Here is a 20,108-nt window from a genome sequence, read left to right on the forward strand (position 1 = left end):
TTACTCCATAATGCTGCCTGATGTGAGAGAAGGTGTTGATGGTGTTTTTTTAGTTTACATCCTCTAACTGGGGGGGAAACGAAGGTCAAATGTGAGCTTCTCTTGTGTCTGTTGGCTGAGAGGGAGAAAAGGTCAGTTATGTATTTAGGGGCTAGTCCATATAGTATTTTAAAGCAAAGGCAGGCGAACTTAAACTTTATGCGCGCTTCCATGGGCAACTGGTAGTAAGATGTCACGTGATCAAATTTCTTTAGCCCGAAGATTAGTCTGACCGCTGCATTTTGCATTAATTGTAAACGTTGCATATTCTTTTGGGAAATTGCTAGATAGGCGATGTTACAGTAATCAAGTTGACTTAATACGAGGGATTGTACCAGGATTCTGAATGCTGACGTATCAAAATATGATTTAATGGATCGAAGTTTCCAGAGAGTGAAAAAAACCCTTTCTGATTAAGGAGTCCACCTGGTCTTTCATGGTTAGGCATTGATCCAGAGTTACGCCCAGTATTTTCATGGTAAACTGAATAGAGTAACTAAGTTTATTGATGCAGAGTGGTGTTTTGGTGTCAAGCGGATGAGGTGAGGCAACGAAAAATTTTGTTTTTTCAGAGTTAAGTTTGAGCTTGAAGTCAGACATCCATTGCTCCATCAGATTTATAGCTTCTGATGCCTTGGGAGTAGTTTCCGAGATAGAGCTAGTAAATGGGATGATGATCATACATCGTACACTGTGCGCAGGTGGGGGAATTACAGAGGGAATAAGAAGACATATTGGTGCTTAGCAGGTGGGTTGCAGTTTAGAATTGAAAGAGTGTGGGTGATGTCATCCACAGAACCCAGTACAACACTACCAGTGCCCTCCTTCTCAACGTTGGCCCACAGGACCATCAGTTCTTCATTTTCTGCAGAGCTGACAAGCTGTCTTCAGTTCTTTCTTCAGCAATTAACCATTCCCCTTAACTGTATCCATGGCATCCTATTTGTTTGTCTTGTGTGTTTAGATTGTAAGCTCATTCGAGTAGGGACTGTCTTCTTCGTAACTATATAAAGCGCTGCGTACATCTGTAGCATTATAGAAATAATTAGTAGTCGTAGCTTGTCTTATTTTGTGCCTTTCCATACTTATTTTTCATTATTTTCCTTAGTTTCTTTTTGTGTTCCAGTATTTTACCCAAATTTGGTTCATTTTTGCCAATTTTTCAGTCTTTGGGCCACTACAGCCCCCCCCCCCTTTTTTTTTTCCTTTCTCCCAGGAGCATTTATTGTTTTCAGCATCCTGGTATGCAAAAGAGGTCACTCAAAGCCCCAAAACTTCAGTTTGAAAAACTTTTTGGTACCACTTCAACATTAAGCATAGCTGGAGACTCTGAACCCAAAACGTAGCCTTTTATGACTTGGTCTTTACAGAGACAAGACTCTACATCTTCATCTATGCCTCGAGCATCAGAAGACACAGCATGTAAGAAAGCTAAGAAGCACAGACATTCTTCCCCTTGTATTGTATCACCAAATGTACTGTCCAATGTAACTTTTTTGAATGTTGGCTTGTAACCTGTTCTGAGCTCCTGGGAGGACGGGATAGAAATCAAATAAATAAATAGGCATACCACTGCATCCTCCCAAGCATTGATACACTGAGGATCACAGTCCTTCCATCCAGATGTCTCCTTGTAAGTGTGTCTCGACATCAAGGTCTCCCATACCCCAACAATAGCAGACTGCTTCCATGCCAATGTCTCTTCAATACCAGTATTATCTCTGCAAGAAGAAATCCAGGCTATGCTGACAAGAGCTTTCAGGGCTACTGCAGTCACTCTTCACAGGCTTTAAAAGTTTCCATGCCTTTCTCAGCTTAGCCCGAGGATATTTCGAAGCGTTGATTGAGGACTAGGTCACACACTCCTGCTTTATGTTGAGCACTGGAGTCAACACGGACCCACTTGATACATGTATTCTCATCAGTAGAGTAGTTGTATGCCTTGGACCATCAACCTCCAACTCAACGGACACTCACTAACTCATCTAGCAGAGTTTTAATGCTTGGGATCTAACTAGGTACTTGGGACCTGGATTGGCTACTGTTGGAAATGGGATACTGGGCTTGATGGACTTTCGGCCTGTCCCAGTATGGCAATTCTACTCGGGCTGGAGGAGGGTCACGAGCGGCGTTCCACAGGGGTCGGTACTCGGACCGCTGCTGTTCAATGTATTTATTAATGACCTGGAAACGGGGACGAAGTGTGAAGTTATAAAATTTGCAGATGATACTAAACTCTGTAGCAGGGTTAGAAATGCGGAAGAGTGTGAGGACCTACAAAGGGACCTAAACAAACTGGAGGAGTGGGCGAATAAATGGCAGATGAACTTCAATGTGGGGAAATGCAAGGTCATGCATTTAGGGAAAAAGAACCCGATGTTCAGCTACCAAATGGGGGGGCTTAGTATTAGAGGGAAGTAACCTTGAAAGAGATTTGGGTGTACTGGTGGATACAACAATGAAGTCAACGGCACAATGTGCAGCAGCCGCGAAGAAGGCAAACAGAATGTTGGGTATTATTAAGAAGGGTATTACAACCAGAACGAAAGAAGTCATCCTGCCGTTGTATCAGGCAATGGTGCGCCCGCACCTGGAGTATTGTGTCCAGTATTGGTCACCGTACCTTAAGAAGGATATGGCAATACTTGAGAGGGTCCAGAGGAGAGCGATTGATTAAGGGCATGGAAAACCTTTCGTACACTGAAAGATTGGAGAGACTGGGGCTCTTCTCCCTGGAAAAGCGGAGACTCAGAGGAGACATGATAGAGACCTACAAGATCATGAAGGGCATAGAGAGGGACAGATTCTTCAAACTTTCAGAACATAAAAGAACAAGAGGGCATTCGGAAAAGTTGAAAAGGGACAGATTCAAAACGAATGCTAGGAAGTTTTTCTTTACCCAGCGTGTGGTGGACACCTGGAATGCTATTCCAGAGGGCGTAATAGGGCAGAGCACAGTACTGGGGTTCAAGAAAGGATTGGACAATTTCCTGCTGGAAAAAGGGATAGAGGGGTATAGATAGAGGATTACTGCACAGGTCCTGGACCTGTTGGGCCGCCGCGTGAGTGGACTGTTGGGCACGATGGACCTCGGGTCTGACCCAGCAGAGGCATTGCTTATGTTCTTATGTTATGTTCTTAAGTCTATAGTCTGCTGTTGAGACAGACATGGGACAGTAGCATGGAATGCTGCTACTATTTGGGTTTTGGCCAGGTTCTTGTGACTTGGATTGGCCTCCGCAAAGATGGGATACTGGTCTAGATTGACCATTGGTCTGACCCAGTAAGGCTATTCTTATAGTAACATAGTAAATGATGGCAAATAAAGACATGAAAGGTCCATCCAGCCTGCCCATTAGTTATACCCATTAAAAAATACATGATTAAATTAACTTGTCTCTTCTTTTATATTTCTGGCCCATAAAGTCTGGTATTGTCTTAGGTTCCAAATGCTGAAGTTGTCGTCCAAGCTCACTCCCTATCCAACCATCCAGTTTTTTGCAGGATATTTACCATAAAGTCTAGCCAGTAACATCGTAATGTTCCAAGTTAGCAGAGTTCCCATTGATGCCCACCCCAGCCCATCTTACACCAAATCACCATGTATAGGACACAGACTGTACAAGTCTGTCCAATACGGCCTTAGTTCTTTAATTTACATCTTTCGTTATTGCCCTCTCACTCCCTCCTTAGTTTGTGCTACCTCACTTCCTTCTGTGTCCCTCCTCCCATCTCTGTCTGAACATGCCCCTCTTCCTCCCTCCCTCCATTCTGTGTTCCGAGTTTGTGCCCTCCTCTGGTTGTCTCCATCTTCCTCCTTACTCGAGCCACACTTGTTTCTCTTTAACAAAACTGTGGTCGGTGGGTCCTGCACACAGCTGACCCAGAAGCCTTCCCTCTGAACTTGAGGGAAGACCTCATATTAGAGAGAATGCTTTCAGCTCAGCCACGAGTAGCGTGTGAGTCCTCCATGCTGCACTAGAGAGGGAGGGAAAGGGCATGAATTTGGGAATTTTTATTTAATGTAGTTTCTACAAAGTTGCAGTCAACCATTGCGAGAACAAAAAATCCTGTGGTCAATTGTTACATGCCTAAACGTGGTGTCCCCAGTCACAAGAAGCATCCGGAAGATCTAACCTCCACTATTTATCCGATCTATGCATGTGCCTTTACTTGACATTTACATCATAATTAATGCCAGAAACATTAAGATAATACCACAATAATGATCCTTTAAGTTTGGTAGGGTCATGCAAGTGACTACCAGAAGAGCACAGAAGCCTAAACACGATATAGAGTGACCTATTAAAAACACAACTGTAAGCATCAAGTGCTGGACCGGTCTCGTCATGAATTTTCATTGGTTTAATAGAACCTTGCTACTAATGAAGTTTTGTTGCTTTCAGTTGTCCATTTGCAAATATGTTCCTTTTTTTGCTTTGTGTAAAAAAAATAAAATAAAAAAATGAATTTTCATTGGTTAAGCTGTGGCAAAATGGACCAATCACAAACGACCTCAGAGTTCCTAAGGTAATTTGTGATTGACCTGTTGTGCTGCAGCAGAACCAATGAAAAAAAATACTTGTCCAAAATAGCCCATTACTGAAAAAAATAGCCCCAAAACCCACCCAAGCCATTTATTTCCTGCCGGGGGGCTTAAAAAGTAGCTCAGTTGGGCAAGAAAACCGCCCAGCTGGCAACACTGGTAGACTGTTACAAATTCCTGCCTTGTACTAGTTATATTGGTGGTAAAGGGGATGTGGCTAGTGTAGGGGTGGAGCCATAGATGGCTGCCCTGTGTGAGTATCCTACAAAGAAAGAACTGTGTTCCAGTGGGTGCTTATGTCACATCTGGGTTATGATCCATTTCTTTATCTTCTGTCACTCTTACACAAGGGCTTCCTTCTTTCAAATCACTAGTGTTTAATAAAAAACATACAGGCAGTCCTGACTTAAGTAGGACTCTTACTTAAGAATGTGGTTGCAACTTCATTTGATTTCATTGAGCAGTATTTCCAGTGGCATAGACTCCTACACTTCTCTAGCAGCAGATTCAGAAATGATGCATTGCTACCTTATGAACAGTGTGTGGTTGTGCATGCTGTACTTTAGAGAGAACACTGGTAGGGACAATTGACCTTTTTGTCAGCTGAGAGCAGAATCTTAAAATCGACAAGTTCTGAGTTACATACAAATCTGACTTAAGAGCAGCTTTAAAACAGTAACTTGTTCTTAACTCGGGGACTGCCTATATTTGTATAAATATTAATAAAATGAGATGGGTCTTGCTGTTTTGTGTTTTCCTGCAGCCAAGAAAGAGGATCGGTGTGGCAATCGGTGATCAGATTCTGGATGTCCATGCTATCAAACATCTCTTTCAAGGACCCATCCTGTCCCAGCATCAGCATGTCTTTGATGAGGTGATTGTCTGTCTGGGTGGGGGTGGGGGGGGGGGGGTCTCTGTTCAGTTGGTTGCTTTTGGAGCCCTATTTCTAATGACAAAATGTTCCATAAACTCATTAGTCTGGGGTTTAAGAAAACCCTCTCTGAAGGTGTTAAAATCGTTTACCTCTTTATGTTCAGAAAATGTCTCTTCTTTTATTTTGTATATGCTGTGGTAGAAAGATCTGTGAAGCTCATCTCCCACTTTGTGGGTCATCTCCCTTTCTACTGACAGCAGGAATCACCTCCATTAAACATCATCTGCTGTGGCCACTTCCAATTCCCCTGGCCGTGAATCAGTGTGTGCCAGGGGTGGGGCTAGGCTGAGCTCTGGGCAAGCCCTAAATCTCCGCTTTGATGGCCGGTTCCTTATGCAGCTCTGGGTTTTTCAACCCAGTGTTCAGGACACACTAAGCCTGTCTTCTTTTCAAAATAGCTGCAATGATTATGCGTGAGAAATTCATATGCAAATCGATTGATTGTGGGAGTGTGCCAAGGCCTGAGTCGAGAACCCCCGCTGTAGGGTGACTCTGTCCTTTTGAATAAGTGCAGTCATGATCGACTTGTCAACTCCACTTATGGCTAAACTTCTACCCTCTAGATTGGTGTAGATGTAGAATAGAAAAAGCTTAGAGAAGCTGCAATTCCCATCACTTAATTCCTGCAGCTTTGTGACATTCTACACATTTTTTCCAGCTTTCCTATTTCATAACAGCTGCTGTACTTGAGTTTTTTTACAAGATCTTATTTATTTATTTAGCCCATCCTAAACTAAACTAAAGCTTAACTTTGTATACCGGTATATAAACTTAAGGTTTAGTTTAGTTTTTCTATCAGTGGCTAGGGCCCATCCATTTTGGACTTGGCACTCCAAGCCCTGACAACAGCAGACTTTCTCCTCAGGCAGCCAATGCTCTTCTAAACAGCAGCTGACAGCAATTGCCTTGAGTTGACACGGACATCAGTACTTGCACGTGCAAGCATTGAGCATACATGTCCTGGCAAGTGTTGCTGGCTGCCATTTGGAAGAGCACTGCCTAGGGAAGTCTGCTGGTAGGGTTTGGGGGATCTCCGCCAGCCGAGATATTTAATATTTTGGGTTTGCAGGTATAGACACAAGCAGGGGGAAGGAGCAGTAAGCAGAGCAGGGCTGGAGGGGAAAGCAACAAATAGCATGCCCACTCAAAATCAAACAGCAGACTATGGACTTTTCCTCCAATAACTTGTCCAAGCCTTTTTTTTTAACTAGTTATATTAAGTGCTCTTACGATATCCTCTAGCAACGCATTCCAGAGCTTAACTATTTTCTTTGCGTGAAAAAAAATTTCCTCCTATTGGTTTTAAAAGTATTTCCCTGTAACTTCATCGAGTGTCCCCTAGTCTTTGTCATTTTTGATGGAGTGAAAAATCGATCCACTTGTACCCATTCTACTCCACTCAGGATTTTGTAGACTTCAATCAAATCTCCCTTCAGCCATCTCTTTTCCAAGCTGTAAAGCCCTAACCGTTATAGTCTTTCCTCATATGAGAGGAGTTCCAGCTCCTTTATCATCTTGGTTGCTCTTCTTTGAACCTTATTGAGAACTTCTATACTGCTACTAATGACTGGGGAGTCAATTCAGAGCGGTTTACACGAGCTTCTGTAGAGATTTTGCCATACAGAGTTACAAAAAGCTTCTGCAAGGTGTTACAATACACGGGCTTTATACTGAAATACAGAGCTCTGTGGTGATGTTACAATACAGCGTTATTAGTACTGGTGTGATTATGCCATAATCAATCATCCTATTATATTACTGGCATATTGATCATCCTACTTATATGCACACGTTTACCAAATCAATCGTCTTGCGTATATACACATATAGTACTAGGTTTACTATTGCAGCTAAATACACTATATTTCTACACCTCCTTCTTTAGGTGGATCAAAGCCCTAGCACTCAAACTTGTGCCCTAGACTCTGCCATAATCTTGGGCCCCTACTGCTCTGTTTCAGACTCTCAGAGCTGCAGTCATTTCACAAAATTGTAAACTCGAACTTTACCTCTTGATCTGTTTCTCTCAGCCAGCACTTAACAAGTTCATGGGCCTTGGACATAAAGCATGGAAGGAAGCTAGAGAATATCTGCAGGACTTACTGTCAGCCAGAAACCCTGTACTTAGGGACCATGAGGAACTGCGGAAACGGTGAGTATAACTAGAAGCTCTGTGGAGGGTAACTTGGTACCAAGCCCTTGGTAATCTCAGGCTCTGTGTGAAATGGCTGGCTTCAGGTGGATATATAACCACCAAAAATTATTCAAGTAATAAATCAAAACCAGAGAATATTTTTTGGTGGTTATATATTTTTGAGATATTCTGCTTGCATACATTTATTTTTGGCTTCAGGTGGAGCCATTGCTAATTCCCAAGCTGCATAAACAAGTCTCCTCTATATTTGATCTTCTGCACCAGTCTTACTTGTTCTCAGACAAAACCTTTATAGGATTGTGGTGAAGTTTTGCCAAACTCTGGGATTCGTTGCCAGAGAATGTGGTGAAAGCAGTTAACTTAGCAGGGTTTAAAAAAGGTTTAGATAATTTCCTAAAAGAGAAGTCCATAGGCCATTATTGAGATAGCCTGGGGAAATCCACTGCTTATTCCTAGGATAAACAGCATAAAATCTGTTTTACTCCTTGGGATCTTGCCTGATACTTGTGACCTGGATGACCATTGTAGGGACCAGGATACTTTGGTCTGTCCCAGTATGGCAATTCTTATGCTCTTTTGGCTGCTGAAAGTTCCTGCGGCAGCCTCATGAGATGAAGATGCTACTAGACCATGGCTTGGTGGCTCCTGTTCCCTTCTGGCAGGGAAGGGTAGGTTTCTGGACTGGCCTGTTGGAACCCTGGGGTGGGGTAGTGACCTTCTAACTGCTCAGGAGTGGGGGGGAGGGGGGGAACGGTACCCAAAACTGATCAGTTGATTTGATTTGTCAGCTTCTACTGTCCTCCTAAAACATTTTTTTAATGCAGATACATTAACCACTGTTACCACATTTTCTGGCAAAGAATTCCAGAGCTTTACCATTTATTGAGTGAAAAAATATTTCTTCCTTTTGAGTAAGGAAAGGCTCTTATTGCATACATCACAGTGCATAAGAGCTATTTTCCATGTATAAAACATGTTTTGTAAAAATAGTCCCAGAAAGCCTGTCCAATCTGCTTAGAAAATTCTTCTTGGGAGAAGGAGAAGCAGGATTTGAATTAATTATCAAAATGTTGACCTCTTATGGACTCATACCGACCAACGCCTCTGCTCTTGAGGAATACTGTGCGGTATTTTAAACATCACGCTCTATTGAGGGTGCTTTTTTTTACTATTGAGTCTCGTTTCTTCCTTCCTAGGGTGTTGGTACCTCAAGTTCTGGCTACAATGCATCTTCCAGCTGACATTGGTATGTTCAAAAGCTTCTATTTATGTTATTTACATGTTTTATTCAAGATGTGGAATTAAATTGGTTATGCTGCTCTCTTCTTACATAGGGGGACCGAAAACTAAACTTTAGCTTACTGGACATATGGTAACTAAATATGGCTGACTTTATGTAATCAATTCAGGCTTAATCTGATCAGCTTCTACATATTCCTCTCCTTCTTCAAGCCTCGCAATGTCATCCAGCACTAACATGTCTAATGCCACCTGTGCTGAATGCCTTATCAAGTTCAAGTTCAAGTTCAAGTTTATTTATTCTTGATGAATCGCCTATTTAAATTACTAGGCGATGTACAATAATAATAACATATATTAATAAATTAAACAAGTACAATGTTAATGTTGACATGAAAACAAATTTGTTGTTAGTTAAAATTTAACACATTTAACAAACTGAGTGTAGACATAAGTTTTAAAATAATTTTGTGGGTAAGACTTACAAGACATGTGTGGTTAAGAGGGGGAATAGTTACAATTTTTGATAGAAGAGAAGAAAAAACAAAAAAGGGAAGAACAAGAAGGGGGGTAATAATAGCTGTATATAAAAAAAAATAAAATAAAAAAAAAAAAAAAAAAGGTAACGGTTAAAAAATAATCGATTTTTTAGTGTCCTAAGATCCATACGCATCTTTAAAGAGAAAGGTTTTTAACGTTTTTTTAAACAGTGTTAGGTCTTTTAGTTCTCTAATGTATTGTGGTAAAAGATTCCATGAATGTGGGGCCATAACTGAGAACATGTCGTGTCTTCTAGTTCCTATCATTTTAATTGAAGGCACGGAAAGAAGATGAACGAAGTGATCGTGTTGTACTATATGGGATAAGCCATCTGTTAATAAATTGGGGTTCATTAAAGTTTAAAGCTTTAAAAGTTTCAAAGTTTCAAAGTTTATTATTTTTCTTGATTAATCGCTTTATCTAATTCAAAGCGATGTACATAGTAAAATATAATTAAAAGAAAACATACAATACAAACTTTAAATACTTACAATGAATAATAAAAACTACATTACATTGGGTAAGAAGGGTTTATGAAATACATTTGTCGAATAAAAGAGATACATAGCAGTAATTTAAAGGTGATGCGATGGCTTATCGGAAGCCAATGGGATTTAATCAGCAGTGGGGTAACATGATCATATTTTTTAGCTTTGTAAATTAGTTTCACAGCGGTATTTTGTATAAGTTGCAGCCTTCTTTTTTCTTTTTGTGTTACGTTTATAAGAAGGGAATTGCAGTAATCTATTTTAGACATTATTAGGGAATGAATGAGAATATTAATGGATTCTGGTTGTAAGAATTTTGCAAGAGAGCGAATCAATCGAAGTTTATAAAAACATGATTTAACGATATTGTTAATATAGTTGTGATATGTGAGCTTATCATCTATCAAAACTCCTAGTATTTTTAAAGAAGTGACCTGTTCTAAATCAGTATTATTGATAGAGATTGGAGATCTTAATGTTATATCTTTTTTCCAAGGGAAAAGCATCGATTTTGTTTTATTAATATTTAATGATAGTTTATTTGTATTTAGCCAATTTTTTATTGTTACAAGTTTATTGTTAATTGCTGCGATGTCATCATTACTATCTGGATCCAATGGATGAATTAGCTGAATATCATCTGCATAGACGAAAGCTGTAAAACCTAGAGATTGGGCTATGTTTAGAAGTGGTGAAAGAAATCTATTGAAAAGAAGAGGAGATAGTATTGAGCCTTGTGGGATACCATAATCTAATGAGTAACTCTTGGATGTTCAGCACTGGCCATTGGCCAGATAGCAGCATTGAATATTTTTTGTCTCCTGCAACTGCTATTTTCCAAACACTAACTGTGGTGATTGAATGTTGATCTGCTTATGTCTTGCTATGTGTAGGGTTACCGGACATGTCCTCTTTTTAGAGGACTGTCTGGGTTTTGGAAAGCCTTGACATGATCCTGCCACATCAGGAGGGCCTCTGAGCATATGAGGATGACGTCACACACATCTGCTCATGCTTCAGGCCCTCCAGATGCAGCCAGAGCTCGTCGGGGAAGATGAGAGGAGGCTTTGTGGGGATGGGACAGGGGGTGGAACAGGGTGGCCTGGAAGCGGAACTGGATGGGGCTGGGGTGGGACTGGGTGGGGCCATGTGTCTGGGGTTTTACTGCTAAAAATATGGTAACCCTAACTATGTGCCTGCTACTTTTTTTCGTATTCTCAGGGGACTACACAGATTTTTACTCTTCTCGATACCATGCGACGAATGTCGGTATCATTTTCAGAGGGAAGGACAATGCTCTGATGCCCAACTGGTGAGTGAAGCTCTGAGCCTCGGGACATATCCAGCTAATCACACAATGAATATGCATAACAGATTTGCATACAGTAGAGGTAGTAAATGCAAATCTCTCTCATGCACAATCACTGTGAGTATCCTGAAAACCTGATTAGCACCGTGTGTCCCAAAGATCGGGTTGAAAATCCCTGCCTAAAGTAATGTAGAAGCAGAAATCGATCCATGCATTGCCCAAGCACTTCTTTTTGTGCTTATTCCTCTGCACTCCTCTCCAGGATATGAATATATACTGAGGACAGTCTACATTAAGTGAAACATAAGTTGAATTGAATCTGGATCTGAGCTAGGAAGCTTTAGAAAAGGAAACGTATGTGTGCTCAGTCTTAGGAAATGTTTGGAAAACAACTCATATCTAAACTCATTGCGGTTGCCTGAAATGTAATCCCTAGGAATTAGAGCAGTGAGAAAAAGAAGAGAACTGATGAGAAATGGAGAGAAAGTGATGGTGATTGTGGGTAGACCTAGTGGTGATCTGAAGAGTGCATAAGAGGAGATGGGGAAGTCAAGGGGGGGGTATCCTGGGCTCAGCCCAATCTCATTGATGTCTCTTAGGCCTCCTTTTACGAAACTGCAATAGCAGTTTCTAGCGCGGGGAGCTGCGCTGAATAGCCCACTCTGCTCCCAATGCTCATTGAGTTCCTATGAGCATCGGGAGCAGCGCGGGCCATTCAGCACGGCTCCCCACACTAGAAACTGCTATCGCAGTTTCGTAAAAGATGGGGTTAGTGTCATTGCAGATAGGGTAGATGGATTGGGGGCAAACCTGGGAAAAATTATCAATGATTATTTTGGTTCTAAGAAAATAAGTTGAAAAGAATTCATCTAGGGCAATTTGGTTATCTTGAGCATATTCCCATTCTCCTATTGCCCAGTGTAATGAAAATGGTCAAGAAAGCTATTTCTCTGTAAGCAGTTTTCAATGAAAGACATTATAGAATAATCTCTTAACGGTTTACTTCAGTTTTGCATTTACTTAGTCCTGCTTTTCTCAAGGCTGCACCTACCAGTTGGTTACCATGGACGAGCATCCTCTGTAGTGGCATCTGGCACACCGATCCGAAGGCCAGTGGGGCAGATGAGACCTGACGATGGTAAGAGATTGGAAAGTTGAAATATGCTTTGACATTGAAGTTACTGGAATTTTATTTCTCATCACTATTTTCTTTCAATTGTAGCAAAGCCTCCGGTTTTTGGTGCTTGCAAAAATTTGGACATTGAGTTAGAAATGGTGAGAAATGTATTTGTCTTTTGATTAATTTACTGTCCCTTTCTTATAATTTCTGTGGATAATTACTTACCAGAGAAGCTGTTACATATGGGAGAAATCACCCAAAGAAAGGATGATGGCGTTATTTATTGGAAATCCAACACAACCTGTGTTGAATTGCCTACATCAAGGGTCATCTAATTTTATTTCAAGTGAGTCTTATAATTAGAAAGATAAAGGTTGATAAATTGGAAAAACATTGTCTCCTTGATCCACAAACGCTAAACTAACAGTGAGAAAGTTCCATGATCCTACATAAGAACATAAGAGTTGCTGTAGTGGGACAGACCGAAGGTCCATCAAGCCCAGTAACGTTTTCCAACAGTAGTCAGTCCAGGTTAGAAGTAGCTGGCATCCTACTCCCTTATATCTTCAATATCATTGGCTTCCAATTCAGTTTCATATTAAATTTAAAATTCATATTTTGACTTTTAAATCAATACATTGCGATAGTCCATCATATCTTTCGTTACTTATTCGTCTTTATTGTCCAACAAGAGTTTTATGCTCTTTGAATGAGCAACGTCTTCATATTTCTTCTTGTTCAATCCATTATGAACTTACCAGGGAGAGAGTGGTTATTTTTCCCTTTTACCGTCTCTTTGGAATTCTCTTCCATCCTCAGTACATCTTGAACTTACATATTTAAGATTTAGAACTTTATTAAAGACTTATCTTTTTGAACAGGCTTTTTCTATTCAGTTAGACAACTCTGATATGGTTCAGATTTACTAACATTGTAGCCTGCAATTTTTAACTTTTCACTTTTAATTTTTTTTTTTTTTTTTTTTAAAGATGTAGCTAATTTTACTGTATATTTAATAAATTATGTGAACCACTCTGTTATTGTATAAGGAAGGGTGGTATAAAATAAAATAAACCATAAAATAGTAAATCCGATTTTATGCTGCTTATGCTAGAAATAAGCAGTGAATTTTTCCAAGTCAATCTTAATGGCTTATGGACTTTTCTTTTAAACCCTGCTAAGCTAACTGCTTCCACCACATTCTCTGACAACAAATTCCAGAGTCTAATTACACACAGAGTAAATAAATTTTCTCCAGTTTGTTTTAAATTTACTACTTAGTAGCTTCATAGCATGCCCTCTAGTCCTAGAATTTTTGGAAAGATCAGACAAGCAATTGACATCTACCCATTCCACTCAGTACTGTGTAGACCTCTGTCATATCTCCCTTGACATATAGAATAGGCAGTTTTAGTAATAGCTTTCTTAAGGTAACACAATTATTCACTTCATATATATATACCTTAAGTTATCAGACTAACAGACCTTGGCGGTGCTGCTGTGTGATAATGAAATAGCTGAACTTATAGGGATTAACATAATTTCCCTGCTATACTATATAATTTCCCCTATACTATGCTTCTAAGAGATAAGTATCTAAAGAATTAAGTAATCTAAGTAAAAATGAATTTAAAAATCTTAAAATTATTTAAAAAATAAAAAATTGAAGACCGATTGGCTGCCTCAGCTGATTTCCTGATCTCCGACGCCGGCTGACTTCTGACTACGCTGTGCTTGCCGGCTTCCTGACCCCGTTCCTCCGAAACCAGAGACGGGGGGAGGGAGGAGAAGCAAGCACAGTGTTAGAGCCCCTGGAGCATGGCTGATGTCACTTCCTGGCTAGGGCGGCATTGAAGGAAGATAGGGAGGGAGGCTTCAACTCGCTGCTCCTGCTTGCTTCGGGCCTTCCTCGCTGCCGGGTCCTGCCTTCGTGGAAACAGAAAGTAGGTGGGACCCGGCAGCAACGAAGCACCGAAGCAAGCAGGAGCAGTGAGTTGTGAATGCTGTGCTGCCGACGGCTGTGTGAGACCCGGGAAGGGGGGGGGAATGATAAATGCTGCCAATGGCTGTGCGAGACCATGGGGGGAGGAATGCTGCCGATGGCTTTGTGAGACCGCGGGGGGAATGCTGCAGCAGCACCTTTTTGAGGAGACAGAGGGAATGAGGGAGAAGGAAGACCAGGGAAGGGGGGAGGAAGAGAAATGCTGCTGTTGCACAGGGGGGAGGTAAAAGGAAGGGAGAAGGGCTACTACTGGACAGGGGGAAGAGACAGAAAGAAATAAATACAGACAGACAGCGGGCTGGAAAGACAGACAGACAGGGAGCCAGGGAGAGAGAAAGAAATAAAGACAGACATAAAGAAAGAAAGGGGGCAGGGAGAGAGAAAGACAGACATACAGAAAGAAAGAAATGCCTAAGTCTACACATCTATTCTAGCACCCATTAATGTAACGGGCTAAAAAACTAGTATATATATATATATAAAATGTATATCTCCCTTGAGTCATCTGGTTCTCCCGGCTGAAGAGCCCTAGCTGCTTTAGCCTCTCTTCATAGGGAAGCTGTTTCAACCCCTCCTTTCATATGAGGAAAAATTAAAGAGGTTAGTGCTCTTTAGCTTGGAAAAGAGACGGTTGAGGGGAGATATGACCAGTGTTCCCTCTAAGCTGAGCAGGTGTCCTCCAGCTGCATTGCTACCACTAGGGGGTGGAATATTTTCAGTCGCTAAGGACAGGTATGTTCCCTGGAGTCCTGCAGAACTTGCCTGTCCCTCACAATTGAAAAATGTGACAGTAAAACAGCACCCTCTATTGGTGAGACTGTGGGTGGAGGACTCCTGCTCAGCATATGACTGAAGTCTACAAAATCCTGAGTGGGGTGTAGAATGTGTACAAGCAAATCAATTTTTTACTGCATCAAAAATTGCAAAGACTAGGGGATACTCGAAGTTGCAAAGAAATATTTTAAAAACCAATATTAGGAAATATTTTTTTACTTGGAAAATAACATGCTAAACACAGCCTTAATTAATGCTAATACAATGCTGACTAACTAGATTAATACAATTGACCACACATTGAACACACTAGCCCCTTTATGTTATCGCAAAACAAGAGCCTTGAAAACCGCTCCTTGATTCACGGATAAATTGAAAACAAAAAAAGCAAAACTGTTATAAACTTGAAAGGCAATGGAAAAAAGTAAACTACCTGAATACAAAATTTCATGAAGAACTGCGATCAATAAATACAAGTATAATATTGCTGATGCCAAAAAAAATCATTATCCTCAAGAAATAGAAAGCTATAACTTCAATATCAAAAAGATCTTTCATTTAATGTACACCATGACTACACCTCCTGAACTAGGCCATTCTGAAAAAATCTCCCAACTGAACCCCCAGACCTTGCTGACCACTTCCTTAACAAGATAAAAACTGTACAAGCAGAAGTTGAAAACATATCCATTGCAGCAACACCGATACACCTACCTCCACAGGTGACTACTGAACCCTATATCGCTGACCAGACTTGGAGCATACTTAAACCTCTAGAAAATTCAGACAGGGCCAAACTTCTTTAAAAAAACTCTCCTCCCACAGCAGCATCCTTGATAAATGCCCCAACTGGTTGTTGGCCAATGTCCTGGATCACATCATCACTTGGATCACCAGCCTTCTAAACAACCTACTTCAGTATGGCCAACTCCCAGATTGCCCTCATTCCGATTCCCCAAAACATAAACGGTGACCTATCAAATCCTTCAAATTATAGACCCATAGTAGGCATTCCAATACTCACTAGACTTCTAGAAACCCGTGTCTGTAAACAACTCTCAACTTATATAAAAAAACATAATTGCCTCCATCCCACACAATTTGAATTCCGCCTGTACCACATCATTGAACTACTTTTAGTAACCTTAACCACTAAAATCAAACAAATAATCATTAAGCAAAGATTACCAAGCAATACTACTCCAATTTGTTATCTCTGCCCAGTTTGACTCTATTAGTCACCACCTTCTTCTAACAAAACTCATTGACATCGGCATTGCGGGCATAGCATTTAATTGGTTCAAAGACTTCCTACAAACAGAACCTACCTAGTCTGGAAAGATGAGGTATTCTCAAGAAACTGGTAAGCTTTCTGCAGTGTTCCCAAAGGATCTCCTCTATCCCTATTACTCTACAACCTATTCATGAGTTCCCTAGGTAACATCTCCTTCATCAACGATGAGTGCCCACATTCTACTTCTCATCACTATCGAAAGTAACTCCAGTGACATTCCCCTGAAAATATCCAACAACATACAGAAGATACATACATGGGCTACACTTAATAAACTCAAACTAAATACAACAAAGACCAAAGTACTATGGTTTCACAGCCCTCTGTAAACAGCCCCCTTCAGGAACCAAACTATATATTGACAAAACTTCCAAAATTCTTGGAGTCATATTGGACTCTACCCTTTCCTATGAACCTCAAAACTTCAACTTACGAAAAAAAAAACCTACAGTATGAAAAACTCACTGATCAGACCTTTCTTCCACAAGCATCACTTCGCAATTTTAACACAAATGTTGATTCTTCCTCAATTAGATTACTACAATGCACTCTCTGCAGGCATAAATTCCAATCTCATCCACCAACAAATTCAAAATGTGGCAATACGGCTTATCTTCAGACTAAGAAAATTTGACTCCATATTGCCTTATTACAAAAGCCTTCACTGGTTGCCTATCCTGGCATGAATTAACTTCAGAATATCATGTATAATGTACCACATCTTATATGCGAGGTCTGCGGTACCACTCATAAATCTTTTAATCAATTCCTGGTCCGTTTCAGCCAGAAACATAAAAAAACTCCTTCCTATCCTTCTATCACCGAAAGGAATTAAATGCACACTCTTTACCTACATTGGCACAAAAAATTGGAATAGCCTACCAGAAACTATCAAAGCAGAACCCTACTACCTTATGTTTTGGAAGAAAATAAAAGCTCTTCTCTTCGGGACAATATATTTAATTGACAATTGAAAGACAGCTCAATATCATGAATGAATGTTATAAATCCACTCAATGTTTTCCGTGCCACTAGTGTCATCCCAAATCTCCCTTTACATCCTCTCTTCATTCTATTTCTCTCCCTCTTAATTACTACTTAACTTTTGTATTAATCTATACATGATGTATTCTTATTGATTTGTATAGAAACATGTTGGCAGATAAAGGCCAAATGGCCTATCTAGTCTGCCTGTCCGCAGTAACTATTATCTCTTCCTCTCTCTAAGAGATCCCATGTGCCTATCCCATGCCTTCTTGAATTCAGACACAGTCTCTATCTCCACTACCTCTTCTGGGAGACTGTTCCATGCATCTACCACTCTTTCTGTAAAAAAGTATTTCCTTTGATTACTCCGGAGCCTATCACCTCTTAACTTCATCCTATGCCCTCTCATTCCAGAGCTTTATTTCAATTGAAAGAGACTCGACTCATGCACATTTACGCCACGTAGATATTTAAATGCCTCTATCATATCTCCCCTGTCCCGCCTTTCCTCTAAAGTCTGTCTCCATACGCCTTATGACAAAGACTATACACCATTTTAGTAGACCTTCCTCTGGACCAACTCCATCCTTTTTATATCTTTTTGAAGGTGCGGTCTCCAGAATTGTACATAATATTCTAAATGAGGTCTCACCATAGTCGTATACAGGGGTATCAATACCTCCTTTTTCCTACTGGCCATATCTCTTCCTATGCACCCTAGCATCCTTCTAGCTTTTGCCATCACCTTTTTAACCTATTTGGCCACCTTAAGATCATCACATACAATCACACCCAAGTCCTGATCTTCTGTCATGCACAAAAGTTCTTCACCCACTAAACTGTACCATTCTGTCAGGTTTTTGCAGCCCAAATGCATGACCTTGCATTTCTTAGCATTAAATTTTAGCTGCCAAATTTCAGACCATTCTTCAAGCTTTGCTAAGTCTTTCTTCATGTTGTTTACATCATCCGGAGTGTCTACTTTATTGCAGATTTTGGTATCATCCGAAAAGAGGCAAATTTTACCTGACAGCCCTTCAGCAATATCGCTTATAAAAATGTTTAAAAGAACAGGCCCAAGAATAGAACCTTGAGGCACACCACTGATAACATCCCTTTTCTCAGAGCGATCTCCATTGATCACTACCCTCTGTCGTTTTCCACTTAACCTGTTCCTGACCCAGCCCATCACTTTGGGGCCCATCCCAAGAGCACTCAGTTTATTTATTAGACGCCTGTGTGGTACACTGTCAAAGACTTTGCTAAAATTTAATTCACCACATCTAGCGCACGCCCTCTATCCAATTCTCTGGTCACCCAGTCAAAGAAATTGATCAGATTTGTCTGATAAGACCTACCTCTATTGAATCCATGTTGCCTCTGGTCCTGTAATCCACCGGATTCCAGTAACTTCACCATTCTCTGTTTTAAAAGTGTTTCCATTAATTTGCTTACCACAGAAGTCAGACTTACTGGCCTATAATTCCCTACTTTTTCCTTATTTCCACGTTTGTGTAGAGGGACCACATCTGCCGTTCTCCAGTCCTTCGGTACCACTCCTGACTCTAGGGAAGCATTGAAAAGGTCAGTCAGCGGAGCCACCAGAACTTCCCTAAATTCCTTCAGCACCCTCAGATGTACACCATCTGGCCCTATCGCTTTGTCTATCTTTAATTTAGCTAGGTCCTCACGAACACAACCCTTTGAAAATCGATCGGAGTCTACTGCTCTACCATCCCTATTTGCATTTATTTTCTGCGGTCCCACTCCCGGATCTTCAGCCGTGAACACAGAACAGAAATATTTGTTAAATAATTCAGCCTTTTCTTTGTCGCCTTGAACCTAATTAGGTATAGAGCGACTAATAAATATTAGATTAGATTAGTGGTTAATGTAGCTGGTTTGGACAAGTTCCTGGAGGAAAAGTCCATAAACTGCTGTTGAGCACAGACATGAGAGAAGCCACTGCTTGCCCTGGATTGGTGAAATGGAATGCTGCTACTATTTGGGTTTTCATTATATAGAAAGGCCTTAACCGTATATCAACCCTGTAAATGTAAACAAAATAGATAGAGGGAAGATAATTCAATAAATGTATGAAATAATTAAATCATCAATTTTAGCACCATTCAAAATTGAAATAAAGGACTTTTTTGTTGGTAGGGGGTGGTGGACATCTCTTCAGTCATAACTTTATGAAGAAAATCAAAACATCTCTTAAATGGAACTATATTCATATCAGACTTGGGAAAATTAAAATGCCAATTCCCCCATCTTCTCCAGGTTTTTCTAGTAGGATCACAGATGTCAAGTACACCGGGGAGTCCCTCTGGGTAAACCTGGCAAGAGGCAGAGAAAAATGCCTGTATCTAGGTGTGGTATACAGACCCCCCAAGACAACTGGAAGACATGGACGCAGAATTAATTGAAGACATAGAGAATATCACTCTACGAGGAGAAGCTGTACTGCTAGGGGACTTCAATATGCCTGATGGGGACTGGAACTCATTTTCAGTGACAACCAGCGGTAGCAGGAGGCTCTTAACCTCCATAAAGGGAGCACATCTCAAACAAATGGTAATGGAGCCCACTAGGGCCCAGGCGATCCTCGACCTGGTACTCACCAACGGAGGTCTCAGTAGGAGATACGCTAGCCTCCAGCGACCACAACATAGTATGGT

General features: G+C 40.7%; 1 protein-coding gene across 1 annotated transcript in view; it reads left to right on the forward strand.

Moving 5' to 3' along the window:
- FAH (fumarylacetoacetate hydrolase) overlaps window positions 1-20,108 on the forward strand; it is a 60,693-nt gene that overhangs the window by 3,475 nt on the left and 37,110 nt on the right. The window contains exons 2-7 of the mRNA XM_033920454.1: window positions 5,349-5,459; window positions 7,550-7,671; window positions 8,871-8,920; window positions 11,163-11,253; window positions 12,291-12,388; window positions 12,473-12,525. Coding sequence (XP_033776345.1) covers window positions 5,349-5,459; window positions 7,550-7,671; window positions 8,871-8,920; window positions 11,163-11,253; window positions 12,291-12,388; window positions 12,473-12,525 — 525 coding nt within the window. The remainder of the gene's footprint in view (window positions 1-5,348; window positions 5,460-7,549; window positions 7,672-8,870; window positions 8,921-11,162; window positions 11,254-12,290; window positions 12,389-12,472; window positions 12,526-20,108) is intronic.

The sequence above is a fragment of the Geotrypetes seraphini genome, chromosome 14 (assembly GCF_902459505.1).
Source record: "Geotrypetes seraphini chromosome 14, aGeoSer1.1, whole genome shotgun sequence".
NCBI classification, from domain to species: domain Eukaryota; kingdom Metazoa; phylum Chordata; class Amphibia; order Gymnophiona; family Dermophiidae; genus Geotrypetes; species Geotrypetes seraphini.